This window comes from Petaurus breviceps, unplaced genomic scaffold (assembly GCF_028583685.1).
Source record: "Petaurus breviceps papuanus isolate PSGF00001 unplaced genomic scaffold, PetGlider_PUasm1.0 99, whole genome shotgun sequence".
NCBI classification, from domain to species: Eukaryota; Metazoa; Chordata; class Mammalia; order Diprotodontia; family Petauridae; genus Petaurus; species Petaurus breviceps.
In genome coordinates this window covers 9,567,097-9,586,998 of record NW_027187465.1, presented here as the reverse complement: position 1 = coordinate 9,586,998, position 19,902 = coordinate 9,567,097, and the positions used below count along the sequence as shown (strand labels likewise).

The 19,902-nt window shown below is 48.7% G+C and overlaps 2 protein-coding genes across 2 annotated transcripts in view; one reads left to right on the top strand and one right to left on the bottom strand.

Annotated features, from left to right (window-relative positions):
* CORO1C (coronin 1C) overlaps positions 1 to 19,902 on the bottom strand; it is a 544,511-nt gene that overhangs the window by 354,473 nt on the left and 170,136 nt on the right. The window lies entirely within an intron of this gene.
* USP30 (ubiquitin specific peptidase 30) overlaps positions 2,141 to 19,902 on the top strand; it is a 31,773-nt gene continuing 14,011 nt past the window's right edge. Inside the window, exons 1-4 of the mRNA XM_069081520.1 lie at positions 2,141 to 2,287; positions 6,690 to 6,799; positions 11,779 to 11,961; positions 16,875 to 16,990. Of these exons, the coding sequence (XP_068937621.1) occupies positions 2,205 to 2,287; positions 6,690 to 6,799; positions 11,779 to 11,961; positions 16,875 to 16,990 (492 nt within the window). The 5' untranslated portion in view covers positions 2,141 to 2,204. The remainder of the gene's footprint in view (positions 2,288 to 6,689; positions 6,800 to 11,778; positions 11,962 to 16,874; positions 16,991 to 19,902) is intronic.

Genomic DNA, 19,902 nt, shown 5'->3' with positions numbered 1-19,902 from the left:
GAATGGGGGATTATGAGAGTAGGGAAGAGGAAGTTCAGGGCACCCATCTATTTTCTTAGGCTTGAGGAGAGAAAAAAACGTTTGGGACAGGCCAAGGAGCAGGGCATAGGATGTGAATTAGGGAAAAGTGAAAGGATTGCCTTTTGCTAGTGAGAGACTAGTTGAGATTACACAATATAAATCTGTAATGGACCCAGGAGGTATCCGAATTCCACTGTGTGTCTTCCTTCAGTACAGATGGTACAGGAAGAGACCACTGAGTTTTCCTGATGATCTCTCCTATCTCTGTTGTTTTATATCCTAAGGACTCTTCCAGTACTGACATTTTTAAGGCCTCTCCCAGCTCCAATATTCTCTGTTCTAAGTTTCCTTTGCAGTCGTCCCACATCCCACCCCCTATGTCTCCTGAAGCCTGGTGGGTGCACTCTCAGGGTTCTGTCCTAGGCACTCTCATCTTCTCTTTCTATACATTCCCTCTGCTATCTCAAGAGTTCCCACAGATCCCACCACCCTCTTTATGTAGATACCTCTCAGATCCAAATATCCAGTCCTCACCTCTCTCTGGAGCTCCAGCTCTTTATGTCCAAATGCCTGATCTCCTGGATGCATCTCAAACTTAACAAATCCAAAATAGAGTTCATCATCTTCCCTCCTAAACCCACCCATGGGCAGCTAGGTTACCCAGACTTGGAGTCAGAAAGATCCCCCCACCTGAGTTCAAATCCAGACTTAGACACTTACTAGCCATGTGACCCTGGATAAGTCACTTCACCCTGTTTGCCTTAGTTTCTTCATCTGTAAAATGAGCTGAAGAAGGAAATGGCAAACCAGTCCAGTATCTTGAGCAAGTCACTTAAGCCTGTTTGCTTCAGTTTCCTCAACAGTAAAATGAGCTGGAGAAGGAAATGGCAAACCACTCCAGTATCTTTGCCAAGAAAACCCCAAATGGGGTCAATGAAGAGTTAGACACCCATCCTCTTCTTTATTTTCTTGGATGGAAGTACTATTCTTCCAATTACCGGGGCTAACAACCTAGAAATCCCCCTCAACCCTTCACTTTCCCTCACCCCCCCACATCCATTGGGTTGCCAACTCTCATCAGTTCTGCCTCCTCAGCATCTCTCCCTGCAAGCAGCCACCCCCCTAGCTGGAGTCCATCACCTCGCACCTGGGCTATGTCGGAACATTTCCTAAGGACGCCCTCACCACACATCTCTCCCTTTTTTCAATCCATCCTTTTCACGGCCGCCAAACTGACACTCCTACCACACAGGGCTGACTTTCTCACTCCCCTGTCTTCCCTAAGACCGGATAGCGCCCTTCACAGCCCGGCTCCGGTCTCTCTCTCCTGCCGCTCATGTGTAAGCTCCAGCCTGACCAGCCTACTCGCTCCTCCTCCGCAGGGGCCGTTCTAGTGGATTCGCTGTTTTGCACATTCTAGGAGCATCTAGAACGCTCGTCTCTTCCTCCCACAAGACCCCGGTCCCTCTATTTACGACCACCCCTTCCATACAACGAAATGACTTTCCGTTTGCTTTCCTATTTGCTGATGTGTGACTGCACCTTCCACCTCGATTCCCAGGAATGGAGTGTAAGCTCCTGGAGGGCAGGGACTTTCCTTAAAGGAAGCCAGGGCAAACCTCCACACCCCCTTCCGCCTGCCTCAGGCTCCTCGCCTCTAAAACAGGGATAAGAAAAACTGGCTCTTTTGGCGGGCGTTGAAGTCACATTTGCAAAGCGCTATCAGTGCTAGGTTTTATTCGGTGACGGAGGGACCCAAGGCTCTAACGCTCTAGACTCTGGGGCTCCTCCCAGCGGTGACGTGGCCCCGGGCCTCCGAGTCTGCGCAGAAGAAGCTTTCCAGTCTCGCCCTCCCCACCCCCACCCCCACCCCGGAGCGTCCTCTTCGTAGCAACGAGCTCCCGAAGCCTCCAGCGCGTGCGCGTGCCCGTTGCTAGGGAAGGTGGGACTAAAGGGGGCCGGAAGGTGGTGGTTGCTGTCCTTCGGCTTTCATCCTCCGGCAGAAGCCTGCTTCCGGTCCGTCTCTATCCCGAGTCCCCCCCGCAGCTTCCCCGGCTCGGACTCGGCGCCCGCTCCCCTGCGCTGACAGAGCGGAGCCCCGCCGGGCGGGGGGGTGGGGTGGGCGGCTCGGGGAGCTCGGCTGGGCGGGGCAGGGCGGCCCCCCTGCAGGGCGGGCCGGGGCGATGTTCAGGCCTGCGGCGGAGGAGGCGGCGGCGGCGCTGGACCGGAGCCTGCGGCGCCTCCTGCGGGCCGGAGCCGCACTCAGGTTAGTGTGGCTGGCCTGGGAGCGAGGCCTGAGGGTGTGCGAGGGCGCAGCCGCGCGGAGAGGGGCGGGGGCGCTAGGGCGCCGAAAGGCTCGAGGACGGGGCGGGGGGGGGAGGGGAAGACAGGCAGCTTGGAGCGGAGGGGGCCGGACCAGGAGCTCGCGTTGGGGGAGGCGGGGCCGGGCGCAGGGGGCTCTGGGAGCTCTGGCTCCGCGCCCCGCCCCCTCGATTGCCCTGTTTGGGGAGGGGGCTCGTCCTGGCTCCGGCCCTCACCCCGCTGGGTCGGGTGGACCCGAGTTCCGACTCTGCCACTTAGTCCATGTGTGACCTTGGCCAGGTCACTGTCCCCTCCCCTTCAGCCAACGGGGGGGGGGAGGGAGCTGGACCAAAGTAACTCATTCGTTAATGAACCTGCATTTATTAAGCACCTGCTGTGTTATAGGAGCTGCCAGGGCGACAGACAAAAAGGATGCGCATTTATACAGCACCTACTGTATACCAAGCTTTACAACTGTAATCTCATTTGACCTCCACAACCCTGTGAAATGGTGCCATTATTATCCCCATTTTAGAGGTGGGGAAACTGAGGCAAACAGGTGCAGTGACCTGCCCAGGGTCACAAAGCTAGTCAGTGTTAGCCTGAATTTGAACTCAGGTCTCCCTGACTCCAGGCTTGGTGCCCTTTCTAATGGAGAAGACCACATGTGGATGTCAAGTCATCTCCCAGAGATGGCGGCCTTGAGGAAGGGGCTGTCCTCACCTGTCAGCCAGCACATATTAAGTGCCTGTTGTATGCATGCTGCTGGGCCTGGAGTCTCACACACGGGGAGCTCCCTCTTCCACGGTGCATGGGCACCTTCTCTGCAGCTTCTGGGGAGCTGCTGTAGTCATGCAACAGGACTCGAACCCAGCTCTTCCTGGCTCTGGGGTGGCCTTCCTGTACCCTCAGGAGGGGTTCCCCCAGCTGGATGGGTCAGAAGTGCCCTTGGGAGGAGGGCTGAAGTGTGCCAGCCTGGGAGGGGCCCAGGAGCTCCCTGGGGGAGGGGCTGCCATTGGCCCCCTCAGCATTCACTGACTGACTGACTAATGGACGACTGCTGATCTCTTCCCGGCCTGTGAGCACATGGAGCCCACCACCACCTCCAGGGCGGCTCCTCCTGCCCGGTCTCCCTGCCTCTGACTGCCTTCCCCTCCTCCCTGTGTAGAGGGGGACTGATTTCCCAGACTAAAGCCAAGTGTGTCTCCCCTGCTGCGGGGCCAGGGGCTTCCAGCAGCTGCTGGGATCAGCTCTGAGCTTGACTCTAGCCTCTAGGGCTGCGCGGCTTGGGCCCAGCTCGGCATCCCCCAGATGGGCCTCCCCCTGCTCCTGTCTCCCACCTCTGAGCCTTTGCCGTGACTGGGCCTCATGCCTGGGCTGCATTCCCTCCTTCCTTCCGCCTCTCTGGCCTTAACATGCCGTTCATTCTCTGTCTTCTTTCTGTAGGAAGCCAGTGAGCGCCCTCCCCCTCAAACTGCCTTGTGCTTAATTACTTTGTTTTATATGTGTGGGGTATCTGTTGGCTGAGTCCTTGTGCCTCCCTCCTTGAGGGCTTTGTATCTCTGGAGCCTAGCAGACTGCCCTGCACACAGCAGGCGCTTAATAAATGCTGCTTGGTGTTTGATTACCAGGCATGGTGCTGAGGGATGCCAGGACAAAGAATGACACCCTTGAGACTCAGCCAGGAGCTTGCCTGCTTTCCAGCAGAGAGGTGGGAGGTGGAAGAGGGGTTAGCACCTGAGGGAAGGAGCAGAGATCATGCAGGGGGCAGGCACCGCCTGGGTGAGCCTTCCTGGGTGGAAGGTGGCACGTTTGTTTCAGGGCCAGAATGGGGCCAGCTTGTCCACAGAGTTCACATCTGGGAATGCTGCAGAGGAGTGTCTCTTAGCCACAGGGCCTTTGGTCTGAATGTAGACCTGGCTGAGGCAGGTCATGGCCCAGGGCCCGGCCAGGCCTGCCTCACTTTCAGTGGCTTTACCAGGATACAGGGATTTCCTCCCCACTCTACGTCACAGAGAGCTTGGTCACTTGTAATGAAAGAACCCTGGTTTTGGACTCCAGGTACTGTCCATCCCAGCTCTGCTGATGACCAACTGTGTAACCTCAGGAGGGCCAGAAGGAGCCTCCATCGTCACTGAGTCCCATCCCCTAATTTTGCAGATAAGGAAACTGAGGCTGGAAGAGATGAAGTAACGCACAGAGTGGGAGAGCTGGGATTTGAACTCAGGTCTTTGGTTCAAGCCATAGGGGGCACCCTCCATTCTCATCCAAGGCCTCCCCTTGAGGGCCCCTGGCGCTAGGAGCCCCAGACCTGGGGTCACCCCCAGGGTATCGGATGCAGCTGCTGCTTCCTTCCCAGCAGATGAGATCGGCCTCATGGTTGATGAACAGCCAGGTTTTAGAATTCTGACTTCCTGGCCTGGTCATCATGACTGGTGGCAAGGTGCTTCTCCATTCCTTGAGGAGTCATTTGCCCTAGAGAAGAGTCCCCTGGACATGAATGCCGACACCTACCTCTCCTTGGGCCAGTCATGGTTTCCTCTCCCCGTCCAGGCCCGTCTCCTGACTGGGCCTCAGTTGCCTTCACCACATAGCTCTCCCTGGCTCCTCTTTACCCCCAACCCACCATATCCCTCTACCTGAAGGGTGTTAGATAAACTTGGGGGCTCTTAAGCATATTTGCCATGAAAACACGCTGCAGGGCAGCCAGACTGGTGATCATGAGGAAGACTGATCTGGGCCCCGGGGATCCAATGAAGCAGGCTCCCCTTTGGTGTGTGCCTAACAGGTGCCAGGATCGCTGTCCCCGGGCACTTTGTCTGGTCACCCTGGAAGGCTCAGTGTGGGGCAAGTGTGTGAGGCCAGGCCATCACCAGCAGCTTTTCAGTAATAAGTGTTGTGTGAGCCAGTGTTAGAAACACTCTCAGACCACAGACAGACGGGGCAGTAAGTGAGAGCTTGTTCACTGGAGCGGCCCTTAGGAACGAAGATGGAGTCACAGCAGCAAGTGATCGAGGGAAACATCATTTATGGAGCCTCTGCCATGTTCCACATCCTGCCCACACACCCAATTTGGGGGTTAAGAAATTAGTATTCTTATCTACTTTTATTTATGTAATGATTAAGCAGAGACACCTGCTACTGTGTTTTTTAAAAATTGGCTAAATTGCCCGAGTCCTCTCTCTCTTTCCCCTTTCTCCTCCCTCCCTCTGTCTCTCTCTCTCCCTCTCTCCCTCCCTCCTTCCCTTCCTCCCTCTCTCTCCCTCCCTCCCTCTCTCTCCCTCCCTCTCTCTCCTTTCTCCTCCCTCCCTCTGTCTCTCTCTCTCCCTCCCTCTCTCTCTCCCCTTTCTCCTCCCTCCCTCTGTCTCTCTCCCTCCCTCTGTCTCTCTCCCTCCCTCCCTCTCCCTCCTTCTCTCTCCCTCCCTCTTCCTCCCTCTCTCCCTTTTCTCCTCCCTCCCTCTGTCTCTCTCTCCTTCCCTCCCTCCCTTCTCTTCTCTCTTTCTGAAGGTGACTGAATGCAGTTGAGTTTTTATACCATGTCCCCAAAATACCAAATAGTTCTGTTGGTAAATATTTTGAGAACCTTCTGTGTTATTTTCTGGTTGAAAAAGTTAACATGCCAACGGAGAGGTTTGCGTCGTGCAGGAAAGAGCAACTGTGCTCTCTCCCCTCTGTGCCTTTCAGAGTATTTCCAGTGTGGTGACATCTGACCCAGGTGGTATTGTGCAGGGGACAGGGTGCTGAATTTGGAACCAGAGGACCCAAGTTCAAATCTCAGCTCTGCCCTTCTCACCTTTGTGTGCTTGGGTTGGAGTAGGTGGCCTCAGAGCTCCCTTCCAGCTCTCAATCTGGCAGCTGTGGAGAGAACATGGTACTTGGAAGCAGGGAGACCTTTGTGACCTTGGACCAGTCACTTTACCTCTGTTTGCCTCAGTTTCCTCATCTACAAAATGGGGGTAATACCAGCACCTCTATGTCAGTGTGAGGATCAAGTTAGATATTATCTACAAAGTATTTTGCTCCATAAATGCTAGCTGTTAGTAAAACAAACCTATGAACATGGCTTGGACTCCAATTAACCAACCCATACACAGTCCAGTATTATTTTAAAGGCAGTAATAAGCCCCGTCTGCTCCTTCCTGTATGGCAGTAGAAATAAGGCCACTTTCCCCCAGGGAGCCCGCAGGCCACCCTTCAGGGGTGCGACTCCCAGCTTTGGCCCTGGGTGTCTGGTCCCCCAGGTGCCTCCCGGTCTTCTGGGTGCCACTGTGTTCTGTATGGGTGGGTCCTGGCTCCTTGGCAGCTCTGCTGTGCCCTTGCCTTTGCCTGCTGATGGTGGAAGATGGCCTCCTTCTCTCCTCTCTTAGGTATAAGGTGATGAAGAATTGGGGAGTCCTCGGGGGGGTTGCTGCGGCTCTGGCGGCAGGCATCTACGTGCTTTGGGGTCCCATTACTGAGAGGAAGAAGCTCCGGAAAGGTAAGAGATGGGCGGGCCTGGGAGTTGTCTGTAGTCCCAAGTGAGAGCCTTGCCTGGCGGCTTGGGGGAGAAAACAGATTCTGAAAAAGTTTGATGTGTCGGGTTTTTTGGTTTTGTCTCTGACTGTAGTGCTTGAATTTTGGACCCCAGCCAGTTGTTTCAAGGAGCTGACAAGAGGAAGTAAATTTTTAATGACTTGTTACAGCATTTTATATCCTCCTGTAAAAAAGGCTTTTGTGTAAGTTAGTCTGATTACACTTGAGTCTGAAACGGGCTTTGGAATGAGACTAGCATGTGTTATAGTCGGCCACTTCTTGCATTAATTTGTCAGCTTATATTTCATATCCTTAGTTACTAACGTGTGCAGGTATGGGCTTGGTGGCAGCCTCTCAGTCAGTGGTAAAAGTTTTATGTTGTCTCTTTTATAAAAGTTCTATAATGTTACAGAAGCTCCTAGTTTATAATATCTACTACACCGTGCTACCAGGGGAAGCATTGTTGCAGAGTGGACAGACAGTCAGCCTCAAAATGAGAAGACCTGCCTTTGACATAGACTGGCTGGGTGACCCTGGGTGAGTCACTGGATGTCTCTGTGCCCGGGCAGCTCTCTGAGACCTTGACCTGAGAGAAGGTGCTGCTCTGCATCAGCGAAGAGATTGCCTCACCTCGGAGTCCTCACTACCCGTGAAGCCCGGGTCCTGCCCTCTTCTTACTGCCTCTTGCTGTTGTTTGGAGCTACCTTCAGCACACTCTGTTTCTCACAGTCATAGAGAGTCCTTCCACCTTCCTTCCCCACTCAAGCCCTTTCATCCATCCTGGGAAAGGTCTGGCTGGATCATTCCTGGGGCATCTTTCTCCAGTGCTTGTGAAGTAGAGTCATGCTGAAGACCTGCCCTGGGGCCTCGGCTGAGCTCCCTCCTCCGGCCTCCATGGCCTCCGTGGTGAGGGCTCTTTGTCCAGCCTCCACTCGCAGACTGTGGACAGCCTTGATTATCAGGAAGGACCCTGGCTTCTGTTCTCCTTCAGTTTCTGCCCTTTGCTGGATTCGGCTTCAGATCTTTATTGGCTGTGTGACCCTGATGAGTCACTTAACTTCTGCTCGCCTCAGTTTCCTCCGTTGTAAAAGGAGGATGACAATAGCACCTACCTTGCAGGGTTGTTGTGGGGATCAAATGAGATAATATGTGGAGGGGGAGGAGAAAGCGCTTAGTGCACGTAGTAGGTGCTTTTGTTCTGGAGTCATTTCAGTTGTGTCTGATTCTTGGTGGCCCCATCTGGAGTTGTCTTGGCAAAGGTACTAGAGTGATTTGTCTTCCCTTCTCCAGCTCATTTTACAAATGAGGAGCTGAGGCAAGTAAAGGTTAAGTGACTTACCCAGGGTCATATAGCTAGTAAGTATCTGAGGCCAGATTTGAACTCTTCCTGACTGCAGGCCTGGAGTCCTCCACTGCACCACTTAGATGCCCCATATAAATACTTACAGGGAAGGATCCTGACACCCAGAGAAAGGAAGTTACCTGTATGTAATAATTGTCAAAACCATACTTGAGGTTTTTTGTTGTTGTTGACATTTTCTAAAAAGAGGAAAATTTAGAACTAAGAAGGGGCAGAGGACAAAATCCAGTAATTTGCTGCATATATGAAACACAGCTGAGAAAGAAAACAAGACATCCAGAAAGAAAATGAGGAGGTAGGCCAACATTTACTTCTAGATCAGGTGATTTAAGAACCCCAGCAGGAGCTCCATCTGTTACTGCAGGACCACAGCCCAGTAACATTCACAGTCTCTTAGAGCTAGAGCTGGTGCTACAGAGAAACGAATGGAGTGTGCCTGATAAAGTCAGACAGGAAGCCTCGTGGAGCCTTATTTTAAAGATGACAAAAGAAAGACCACATTGCAAATTTCCCCTCATGTAGCATGGAAGAAAGAAGAGAGCAGAAAATCGCTCAGACATCTATGTGTAATTTATTATGCAGATGCTCCAGAGGGAGAAAGAGAAAAAAACTAGCCTCTTGTTCAAGGCACCATTTCTGCTATTTTCTTTCTAACACACCTGAGAATATCTGGGAAGTTGGATTTCCTTCAACTCCAATTTGTGTGGACAGAGGGCACATTAGGGAAGGTTTTGTCTATATCCCAAAAGATGGCAGCCTTACAATGCAGTGTTTTCTCCAAAAGGCCAAGGACAGAAGACATAGATATTGAGGAAATTGCAAAAGGTGCCAGAACAAAATTCCTTGTTTATTTATAGTTAAAATTGGAATAAAAAACTGATTTCTTCCCCTCTCAAATTTACTATAACTTGATTTTTCATATTTAAATACAGTGAATCAGGAAATATTATTTGCAGTAATTTTGAGTACATATAGTGTGTCTCTGCATTTTTAAAAATTTTACACCTTTGAAGGCAATGAGGTACTTTCATTTTACACTGTGTGTCTTAGAGTAGCAGATTTTATCCTTTGTTTTTTGTAATATCTAAATGCAATTTAAAAAAATTGTGATAGATCTAGAACTGGAATAAACTTCAGAGAATATCTAGTCCCATCCCCTCATTTTACAAATGAAGAAACTGAGGCCTACAGAGATTAAATGGCTTTTCTAAGGTCACATAGTCAACATCTAAGGTGGGATCTAAACAAAGCAAAAGCAAGAAGGACAAAGTATATTATGTGTGAAACTACCAATGAAACAGTATCAGTATTAAATACATATGCCAGATAACATAACATCCATTCATAAATGAAAAGTTAACTGAATTGCAAAAAGATGCAATATACAGTAACTAGGAGACTCAGGGCTGAACAAATTGAACAAAGATAAATGAAAAGGAAAATACAGAACTGATCTTTGGTTGAAGTTGCATTTGAAAGACATATGGCATCTTCTGAATGGAAGCATTAAAGAATACATGTTACTTAAGGCATTACCTCATACCATTACAAAGACAGATTATGTTTAGAGAAATTATAAATTCAGAGACAAAAACATCAAAATACAGCCATTTCAGATCAATACACAATGAAAATAATGAACAGAACAGATTAGAAATTGTGGCTCCTGAAATAGCCTAGACAGGTAGGAATAAGGGCAGGGTGCTCTGGTCAGCCAGGGAACCAGATGTTATATATAATACCCACAGCTCTTGATAAGTGTTTAGATGTGGCAGGGTAGGAGAGAGAAGAGTCAAAGAAAATAAAGTTTTATGTTTTAAGACCTGGGTGACTGAGTATTCCTATGGTTGTCCAAAGGAATATGTTTTGAGGAAAGAGGATAAACTCACTGCTGGATGTGTTAAATTTTAGGTGCCTGTGGAAGACTCACGGGCAGGCCTCCCATAGGCGGTTGAAGATGGGGGTCTGGAGGCTCCAGCAGAGTTGATAGTCAGCCACCGGGATGGAGGAGATTGTCAGGGCCAAGTGTAGAAAGAGAAGAGGTTGAAGCCAGAGCCTTGTGGAACATGGCCACCTTAGTGAGGCAGGAGGAGAAGCTGGTTAAAGAGCCTTCAAGGAAGCAGCAGCACAGCAGTCACTTTTCTGTCAGTGTATACAGTAGGTGGGTGCAGTGAGCACATCCAAAGCCAAAGACCGAGAAAGTTATCAGGATTGGCAAGTGGCCTTTGAGTGGTGGACAAAGGACTGAGGAGAAGGGGGATGGGAAGGAGCGGGAGTCATCACTGGGCTTGCAGGACCAGATTCCAAGTGCTCTGTCAAATAGGGCCCAGTCGTTTCCCAAAATAGACTGAGGTTTATCGACTATATAAAACGGGAAGAGGAAAAAAAGCCCCAACCCTCCTAAATGCCCCCTTCCCCTGCTCCCTGACATTGCTAGGGTGTCTTCTCTTTAGAATGCTTTCAGTTTGTACGAAGCTTCACACCGGTCTGAGGGGGTCACCTCACACCTGACAGGCTTACAGAGATGACAGAAGAGGGTGCTGCAGTCTTTCAGCCACAGTGATGGATGTAAAGGAACGTAACCTGAAGAAATGCAACAATTGTGATCCGTTCAGTGATCTGGCAGGCCTTCAGAAGCCTGGTAATGGAGTGGGCCTTCCCCCTTCCAGCAGAGACCGGGATGATGGACTAGAGCCACAGAAGGATCTGGGAGGACTGGCTTGCCTTGACTACAGACAGCTATTGGTTATAAGGGAGAGCTGGGCAGAGGGTGCAGAGGGGTGATAAAGATGAAAAAAAGAATAGCATCTTGGTGAACCATTCAGGAACACACAGAAAGGAAGTTCAGAATGGGACACAAACAGGTGTGTTTTTAACTTGTGTTAAATTTAATATACACTAAAAAAACTACATGGACAAAAGTGGACAAAAAAAAAAGGACATTTTCTATGTGGTCCTCCTTTCTGTTCCTTGTGGACTGAAATATTTCTATCTGCTGATGCTCAAGTTCATAATTTTATTTAAAAATCTTCCTGATGGTGGAAATTCTCCCTTCTCAGTTTTACTGGTGTAAATAAACCAATGGCTTGGCTTCTGAAATGCAGCTGTAAGCAGCAGACTGTTTTTTATCATGAAGCCTCTTATACTGACTAGATTTCCAGCTGTGCCTCAACTTTAGGACCACCTCCAGCTTCTTCTGTCAGAGTTGCTCTGACGAATGTGAGGAGATTCTGGAGACCATGCAGTGAAGCTCTGTTCTTCTCCTTGCATGATCTAGACTCTAAGCTGTGTCATGTCTAGCAGGCTGCTTAGAAGATCCATCTAAGCCTGCATTTCCCATTCTGTGCTCTGGCTTGCTCCGATGCCCGTCTGGCGGGACCTGGTGGTGAGGGCAGCCCTTGGCTCCCAACCTCGGGTCCAGAGCCAGATGTATGTACAAGCCTGGAGCCCTTTCCATTAACTCAGGGACTCCTAGGGTGATTCCTGATGCATCAAGTACCTGGCCCCCGCATAGCGATCTCCTTGAGTGAACCAAGATGAAGAGACAGTCGTGGCTGACCCACTGTGCTTTCCACTTTCTCTAGGGCTTGTTCCTGGCCTCCTCAACTTAGGAAACACCTGTTTCATGAACTCCTTGCTGCAAGGCCTGTCTGCCTGTCCCACTTTCATCAAGTGGTTGGAGGAATTCACTGCCCAGTACCCTGTGGATCAGAGAGAGACCACCAAGCCCCAGTACTTGTCCTTAACCCTGCTGCACCTCCTGAAAGGTATGGAATTGTTGGGAATGTAAAGGGGTCCTGCGTTACAGGCATTTCTTCTGTTTTAATGTCACTTCTTTTTTTGGGAGTGCTTGGTGGAAGCTGTAAAGTCTTGAGGGAATGTGCCTCACCCATAGTCAGCACCCAATTAATGTCCATGGAGTCAGAATGTTCTCTTCTACAAGAGAATTCTGACTTGAGGATAATTGGGATGTTTTTCAGAGCAAACACCCCCACTCCTAGTCACTGCTCAGTCTTCTTACTTCCAGAGCTGGCCCTCTGATCATTTCTCCATGCTCCGCCTCCCACTCCATATAGAAGTTACAAGGTGAATAAAAGGGGGTCACTGAGCAAAGGTTCCTTTTTTTGTTAGGGGTATTGGTGTTTCTCCCTCTCGAAGGATTAGAGCTTGAATCCCTACCAAGCCCTTCCCACAAGGGTGGGGGCACAGGGTCTTTAGCAGGTCACATGTGACTGCTACAACCTCTGCCTCCTGACACTTTGACCAGAGGAAATTACCTTAAAGTGAACATTAATGAAGGAATCATGGCAAGATGGGGTCGAAGAATCCTCAGCGTCAGGCATCTTAAATACCAAAGACAGGTGCAGCCCATGGTAGGTTCTTCCAAGCCTGTTAGCCCCATGAGTTTAGATCACTTGTGTCTGTTTATCAGGCCTGCTTCCACATGTGGCTAAGGAATAAGCTACCTGGGAACAGCTTTGTGAACATCCTTAATCCTCTTGGACACAGGAAGTCATTGAGGGCATTTGCTTGTGTTAAGTCAATTTTATGAGGTCAAAACAAGTGGTTTTTATTCTTCAGGTTTACTGTACACAGTACAGCTTTGATGTGGGCCTTGATGTTGTATTGTTGGGATCTAAATGGTTTCCTCTTAGAGCATGGGAACATCAGGTGTATTAAAAACTCTGTAGCCTTGTGAAAATTAGTCTTAAATTCATTCAAAAGATACAGTTATCTTTTCCACATTGAGGGGGTCAGGGGTGTGGCGCCCCGTGATTTGGAAAATCTACGTAAAATTTTGTGGCTCTACCTTCATATCAGAGAAGTCTGAATTTTTTTTCTTTTATGAGGTGTTTATAATACTTTATTGTAAAATTTGGGCTCATATTATTGTGAGTGCAAGCAAAGTGGGATTTTTTGCTGTATTTTTCTTTGTTGTTGGAGTTGAATTTCCCAGGCTCATACTAAATTGTAACATCTAAACGATCAATCTCCTTTGAACCCTGCTGACCCACCGCTGTAACACATTAGGTGCCGAAGCTCATGGGCTTTCATGCCTTTGGGCACTAAGCCAATCAGGTGCCAAGTTTCAATGCTAAGTACCTTTCTGTGCCAAGCTAATCAAGTACTGAGTTAAACTGTATATGAGAAGAATGAACGTGAAGAAGAAAAATGAGTATGAAGAGAGAAGATAAGGACGAGAAAGAAAATGAATGTTGAGCTTTGAGAGAACTAGCAGCAGCAGGAACTTGTTAAGCAAGAGGAGACCTCTGGGAGTGCAGAGGAGACCTCTGATATCGGGAAGGAACCTCATAGATTAAGAGTGAACTTGTGCTAGCAGCCCTCCAGTCAGCAGGATCTGCATGGACTAAAGGAAAGTAGAGGGTTTAATGAGACTGGGATACTCGTTGTTTCCCCGTTATTGTGGTATTTTTTGTAGCTAAAGCTCCTGTAGAGATAACAAGCCAGAGAAGAAGTTTCTTTTGAACTTCTTAGAGCCAAGTCTGTGGCTGGAGGCAGAGCTTGAGTGGAGTAGCCCCTCCCCCCGTGAGCAGAGAGCTACCTGTGTTAGGATCCAGGCAGGAGCCAGAGCAGTCAGCCCACAGACCTGCAGGAAGAAGAGCCACAGGGCTCCGAATTGAGCCCTGGGTCAAGGTGAAAACTTTGTCTTGCAGCTGCCCCTCAGGATTGGAAAGTGGGGGCTGTAGCCGCATTGGAGCTTGGACCTTTGGGCCCATCTGAGCATGTGTGCACCTGAGAGTTCCAGGTGAGAGCCTGCAACAGCAGCAAGGGGAGAAGGACACACCCCTAAGGGGACTTTACTTGGACACTTTGTCTGGATTAAGGGGATTGTAACTGGCTGTGACCTAGGGGTGGAGTGTGTTATGTTCTCTGCTATCCCTGGGGAAGGGGGAGGCCCTGGCCTGGGATCCCCCTGATTGTAGAAACAAGTATTTTGGGACAGCATGTAATATACTGAATGATATGTTCTATTTAAGGCTATGTGGCCACCTTGGTAATAAGTTGTTATATTGTCATGAATTGTGAATGCTTTAGTTTCTTGAATAAAGTTTAGTTTTGAATAAATAGAGTGCTTATTATACTGTGAGATTAGACCCTTAAAATGTCTCGGAGCTCCTTGCTGTTACTTATACAATACTTGTAAAACTGAGCACGAACAGCTTTCCAGAGGACTGCTGCTTTGAACAGCTTTAAGTTTCTGATTACACAGTATAGTAAACTATCTATTCAGTAACAAACTAAGACAAAACATTCACAGAAATCAAAGTACAGCATTAACAATGTTACAGCATAACAAGTTATCACCAAAGTGGTCACCTAGTTTTAAACAAAAGATATAATCATCTAGTAACTCAATCATTTAGTAAGTCCTTAATTCAATGATCCTTAAGGAGGCTTGCTTCCTTAATGGGCTGTAATGGGAATACAAATTTGGAAGATCTTCCCTGCCCCTAGGCTAAAATGCACCTGAAGCCTGGGGAGGGAGGCTTGTTTTTCAGTAGATACTTCTTGATTGGCCAGTGAGTCAATAAGGTTGTTACATTCTCTGAGCCAGGAGAAGGCTATATAAGTCCTGATGTGTAGCTTTGTTTTGGGACTCACTTTGAGAAGTGTTCTGTGATTTGATCTGAATTCTGGGAAGCCGTTGTTGAGAGTCCCCCGGCTTTGAAAAACCCAGATGTGGAAACCCAGATGTTGACTGGGTATGGATGTAATGGTTGGACAGTTTGGAAAGCTGTCTACTTGATCTGTTAATGTCTTGATAATTCTGTCTGTATATTTTGAAGTTTGGGGTGCTGACCTTTTTCCCCTGAACAAGGTAAACGATATATGTCTGACTGATTAAAGTAAGCTTGTTAACCCATTTTGAGTTGCTTTCCTTTAACAAAGCAGATCCAAGAACCTGTGCTAGCAGCTACCCTGGGAACGCTGGGGTACTTGCCGCTACATGGGCACAAAGTACAAAGGTCAAGGTTCTCCACCCCTAGGTCCCATTGTCTTAAGCTCTTCAGTCAAAAAGTCTTCTTTCTTCTTAATTGGAGAAGTCCTTAACTCATTCATCTAAATGTAAAGGTCAGAGTTCTCCACTCCTAGGCCACAGTAAATCATGATCTTCTCAGTTTGCATTAAATACCCAAGGAGAGGTCTTTTCATCTTGAATCGAGGCAGGCTCTCAGCTTCCATGGTTCCTCTTCCATGGTCCCAGCTCCTGCCCAAATCTACCCAACTGTCACCTGAGCTCAAAGATAGACAGCTCTCAGCTCCTTGTGCAGTTCCTGTTCCATGTTGAAGCTCACAGTGTCTAGTCCATCTCAAGTCCTTCACAGTTCCTGTTCCTGGGAAGACAAAGCTTAACAAAGCCACAATAACATTCATATACATTGCCAGCATCCTCATCAATTCACTTTCTGCCTGTGAAATCAACATAGACCCAATAACAATGTCTGAGGAATCAACACAAATTCTCAGGATAGTCCCAGGACCTCTGAAATCATCAGCAAGAGCCTCCTCTGGGACTTATGTAAACATACAACAAGAAAATCCTCTTTCAGGGTTTCTGAACCAGCAGTGAGGTCCCAGGGCTTCTGTAACAACAGCAACATCCTCTATCAAAAGACGAATCTGAGAGAGTATCATCAAAACAGACAGACAAAGTGCCGGCACCACAGCCATGCTTCCTCCCCTTTCTCCTCTCTTCTCCTTTCTCAGTTCTTCTTAGTTCTCAGTTCTCTGTTCTGCCACCACAAGTTCTGTTCTCCATTCTGTTCTCACTTCATCGCAGTTCTCAGAAGTTCTCAGGATCCTAGCAGTTCTCTCTCTCTCTCACCAATTCTGGCTCTCTAGCTTGGGCTTTTCCTTATGTATGGTATTAGCTCCTCCCTGTTTCTCCCCTTCCTATTTGTATCAGCAGCTTTCTTCCACTGTGGGATTCACAAGTTTTGTTCCTTTTTTTTTTTTTTTTGCTTATTGGAGGGGGGAGGGTAGGGCACTTGGGGTTAAGTGACTTGCCCAAGGCCACATGGCTAGTAAATGTTAAGTGTCTGAGGCCAGATTTGAACTCAGTTCCTCCTGACTCCAGGGCTGGTTCTCTATTCACTGCGCCACCTAGCCATCCCCACAAGTTCTGTTTCTTAACGAAATTGAAACAAGGCACTAAGTACAAAGGGTAAGGAAGATCTTCAAATCCCATTACAATACTATACATATATTTTATACATTTCTGAGTCTCTAAACTTTTTCTGTGTCATCTGTAGCTTCTGCAAAACTGCTTCTCAAATTCCCATTTAATTTCTTAAATTGGAATTGCTGACCCACGATGTAATGAAACCTTAGTGGGGAAGTCACCATGTGGAAGGGATAACTGTATTTGTGGGTAGAACACCTGTGTTCCCATCACTATACTCGGCCCTGCCAGGGATACAAGGAGAGAAGATAAGACACACTCCTCCTTCCTGTTCAGAGTCCACTCCCTGGTGGTGACCATGAGAGGGGCCAAGGAAGCCACCGTGATGGTTTGTCTAGTGCTCTGAGGTTTGTGGGCTATCTCTGGCAGTCCTCACAGCAAGCTGGGAGGTGATCGCTCTTTGGTTTCTGATCCATTGTGATTGTGCCCCACCTGGACCACTAACCTATCCTGTCATTTCTGCTTCCCTGACAGCCTTGTCTTGCCAAGAAGTCTCCAGCGGTGAGGAGGAGGAGGATGTCCTAGATGCTGGCTGCCTGTTGGAGGTGCTGCGGATGTATAGGTGGCAGATCTCCTCCTTTGAGGAACAGGTGAGAGGTGGGCATTGCCTCATGCCGAGGAGGCACCGTCAGGCCAGGCTTGGCCTTGCCCTCATTGATGTTTGCCATGGGCAGCTCTGGCTCTTGGCAGAGGCAGGACCTTTCCTTTCAGTTCCATAAGCATTCATTTAAGAGCCTGGGCTCAGCCCTTGGACTAGACAAAAACAGATTCTGCTGTCAAGGGTGTGTGTGTGTGTGCGTGTGTGTCCCCTAAAAACTGGAGGAGACAGGAAGAACCTTGTGTAGGACGTAGCATTTGAAATGTGGCTGGAATGGAGCTAGGGATTCCAAGGGCAGGGGTGAGAAGAGCAAATGTGTTCCTGGCCTGGGGGACGACCGGAATCGAGAGATGGAGTCATATGGGCAGGGGGCAGCACACAGGTCAGTGTGGCTGGAGGGAAGAGTGGGTAAGTCTGCAAGCTGGGCTGCAGCCAGATTGTGAGGTCTGGGGTCCAGCATGCATTTCATCCTGGAAGCCATTAGGAAAGCCTCCAGGATAGGTCAGGGCCAAGGGTCAGACCTGTGTTGTAAAACATCTTCAACAAGCCTTGTGGGAAAAGTTAGGCCCCTGAGAAAGTACCATTAGCAGAATAGAAAAAGAAAGGATGAATGAGCTAAAAATGAGAGAAAAATCAAGAAAGAAGCCCAACATAGGCCCAGAAGAGGAAATTTTGAAAGTTAGAAGAGAAATAGATAAATTGGAAAACAACAGACTAACAATATCAGTAAACCTTTAGCTAACCTAATTAAAAAGAGAGATTAAAATAAAATGGACAAGATGAATTCAGAAGAGAGAAGAAATAAAAAGAATACATCAATAAATAATTAAAAACTGCATTAATCTTTTCTGAGAGGTTATTCACCGTGGTCAAACTGAACTATGCAAGAATGGTCTGGCATTAGGAAAAGAGTTAACATTATTAATCATAATAAAAATAAAAACACTCCAAACATCTTATTATAGATGCAGGAGAGGGTCAGTTGGGCAGCTCATTGGAGAGGGGAGACACCAGTTGCTGGTCAGCAAGCATTTGTCCAGGATCCCCTGGGTGCGAGGCACTCTGTAAGGCACTGAGGATACAGAGACACAAAGAGGAAACTCCCTGCCCTGACGTAGCTTATCGTCAAGGGAACCACCTGTTCATGTAGAAGTGGACACAGAATTTATGTCTGTACAAAAATAAATACAAGGTCATTTTGAGGGAGGCATTAGCATCTATGATGAATAGGAAAGGCTTGTCTAGAAGGTGGCCCTGGAGCGAGGGATTTAGAGAGGGAGAGGGGGAAATGGTGCGCATTCCAGGCAAGGGGGCACAGCCTGTGCAAAGGCACAGAGATGGAACTTCATGTGTGAGGACCAGCAGAGGCAGTTTAGCTGCACTGCCAGATATGTCTAGATGAGAACTGATGAGGACTAGAGCAAATGTGACTGTGAGTGGAGACGGTTGTGAAGAAAGATATGATAAGACTTGGCAACTGATTGGATGGGGGTGGGGAGGTGGGGTGGTGCTCTGTGAGGGAGAAGTGAGAAGCCCTGTTTGGGACAGTGGTGACCTTGGGATGAGATGCCTGCTGGATGGGCAGGGGTAGACACCAGCTGGGCAGTTGGTGATATGGGACCAGAGCTCAGAAGAGATGAGGGCTAGGGGGATTTGAGAGTTTCAGGGCTTTGAATCGACATGTTTTGATAAGGAAAAGGGACAGGGAGACGGCCTGTGATGATTTTATTGGTAGAGGGAACTCCAGTTTGAGGAAATTCCCTCTACCAATGCAGGTCAGCACCCCATCTGCAACTTAGTCTTAGTTGTTTAGAACACTGCCCAGGGTCATGCAGCCACTTGGTGTCAGAGAAGGAACTTGGACACAGGTACTCCTGGCTTTGCAGCTGACTCTCTATCCACTATGTGCTACGTTCCGTCAATGTTCAGTAGTGCATAGGGTCCTGCCAGCAACATAGTATGGTCATCTGGAATCTGGAGCAATTGGCCTAGAGCAGGCCCTGGGCCCTACCCTATCCACACCCAAAGGGTTGCAGGCTTCCCGGTGTGGTCCCACTATCCCTCTGTAATCAACCATCCTTCCTCCAGCCAAAACCCTAGTGATCAAAGGAAGCCCTGAACATGCCACCACTTTCCAAGGGCTGTCTGGGTTCTGTTGACCCTCCTGCATCTTCAGAGGGGAAGATGGGAGCAGCCAGCCCCTCCCCTCCTACTGGCTCCAGGGAGCCAGGAAGCTGGTGGGGGCCTCCACCCCCCCCCCCCCCAGTATCATTGACATTTCTTTAGAAAACCTAGCAAGAATGAGGCCAGAAATCTTTTTTCATTTCCTTTCCTTAAAATCTTAAACATTGCCGCTTTTATGCTTATTTGTAATGTAAAGCAGTTGGCTGTTGTAGGAAATGGGGTCATCTCTATTTTTTTAAAAGACACCCTCTTAAAAGAAGCATGTATGCATTTAAATGTTTTACCATGTGTAAAATGGCAGAATACTTTTAATCCAAGAATTAAAAAAACCCCTCCCAGCATCAGCTGAGAACAGGTATGGCTTGTCTTCATTTAACAAAATGAGTCCCTGGGAGATTGTGTCTGGGAAAGGATTTGACCCCTCACCAAACCAGAGGAAGTAAGAGAGAATGGCTCTAACCCTCTACAAGCCAGCCCAACCCAACAAGCACTCATTAAGCGCCTCCTGTATCCAGGCCTTTCTGCTCTCTGTCCTGCATTGCCAGGGAGGCCCCTGACTACAGGGACCCATCCGTAGGCCTTCTTTGTAGCCCCAGTGCCTGGAAGGGGGCCTGCTCTGAAGGAGGCGCTCACAGGACATCGGAGTTGGAAAGGAGCACAGATCAGCTGGTCCAAGCCCTGTTCCATCCTGCCTGTCACTGACCTTTGGACCTCTGCGCA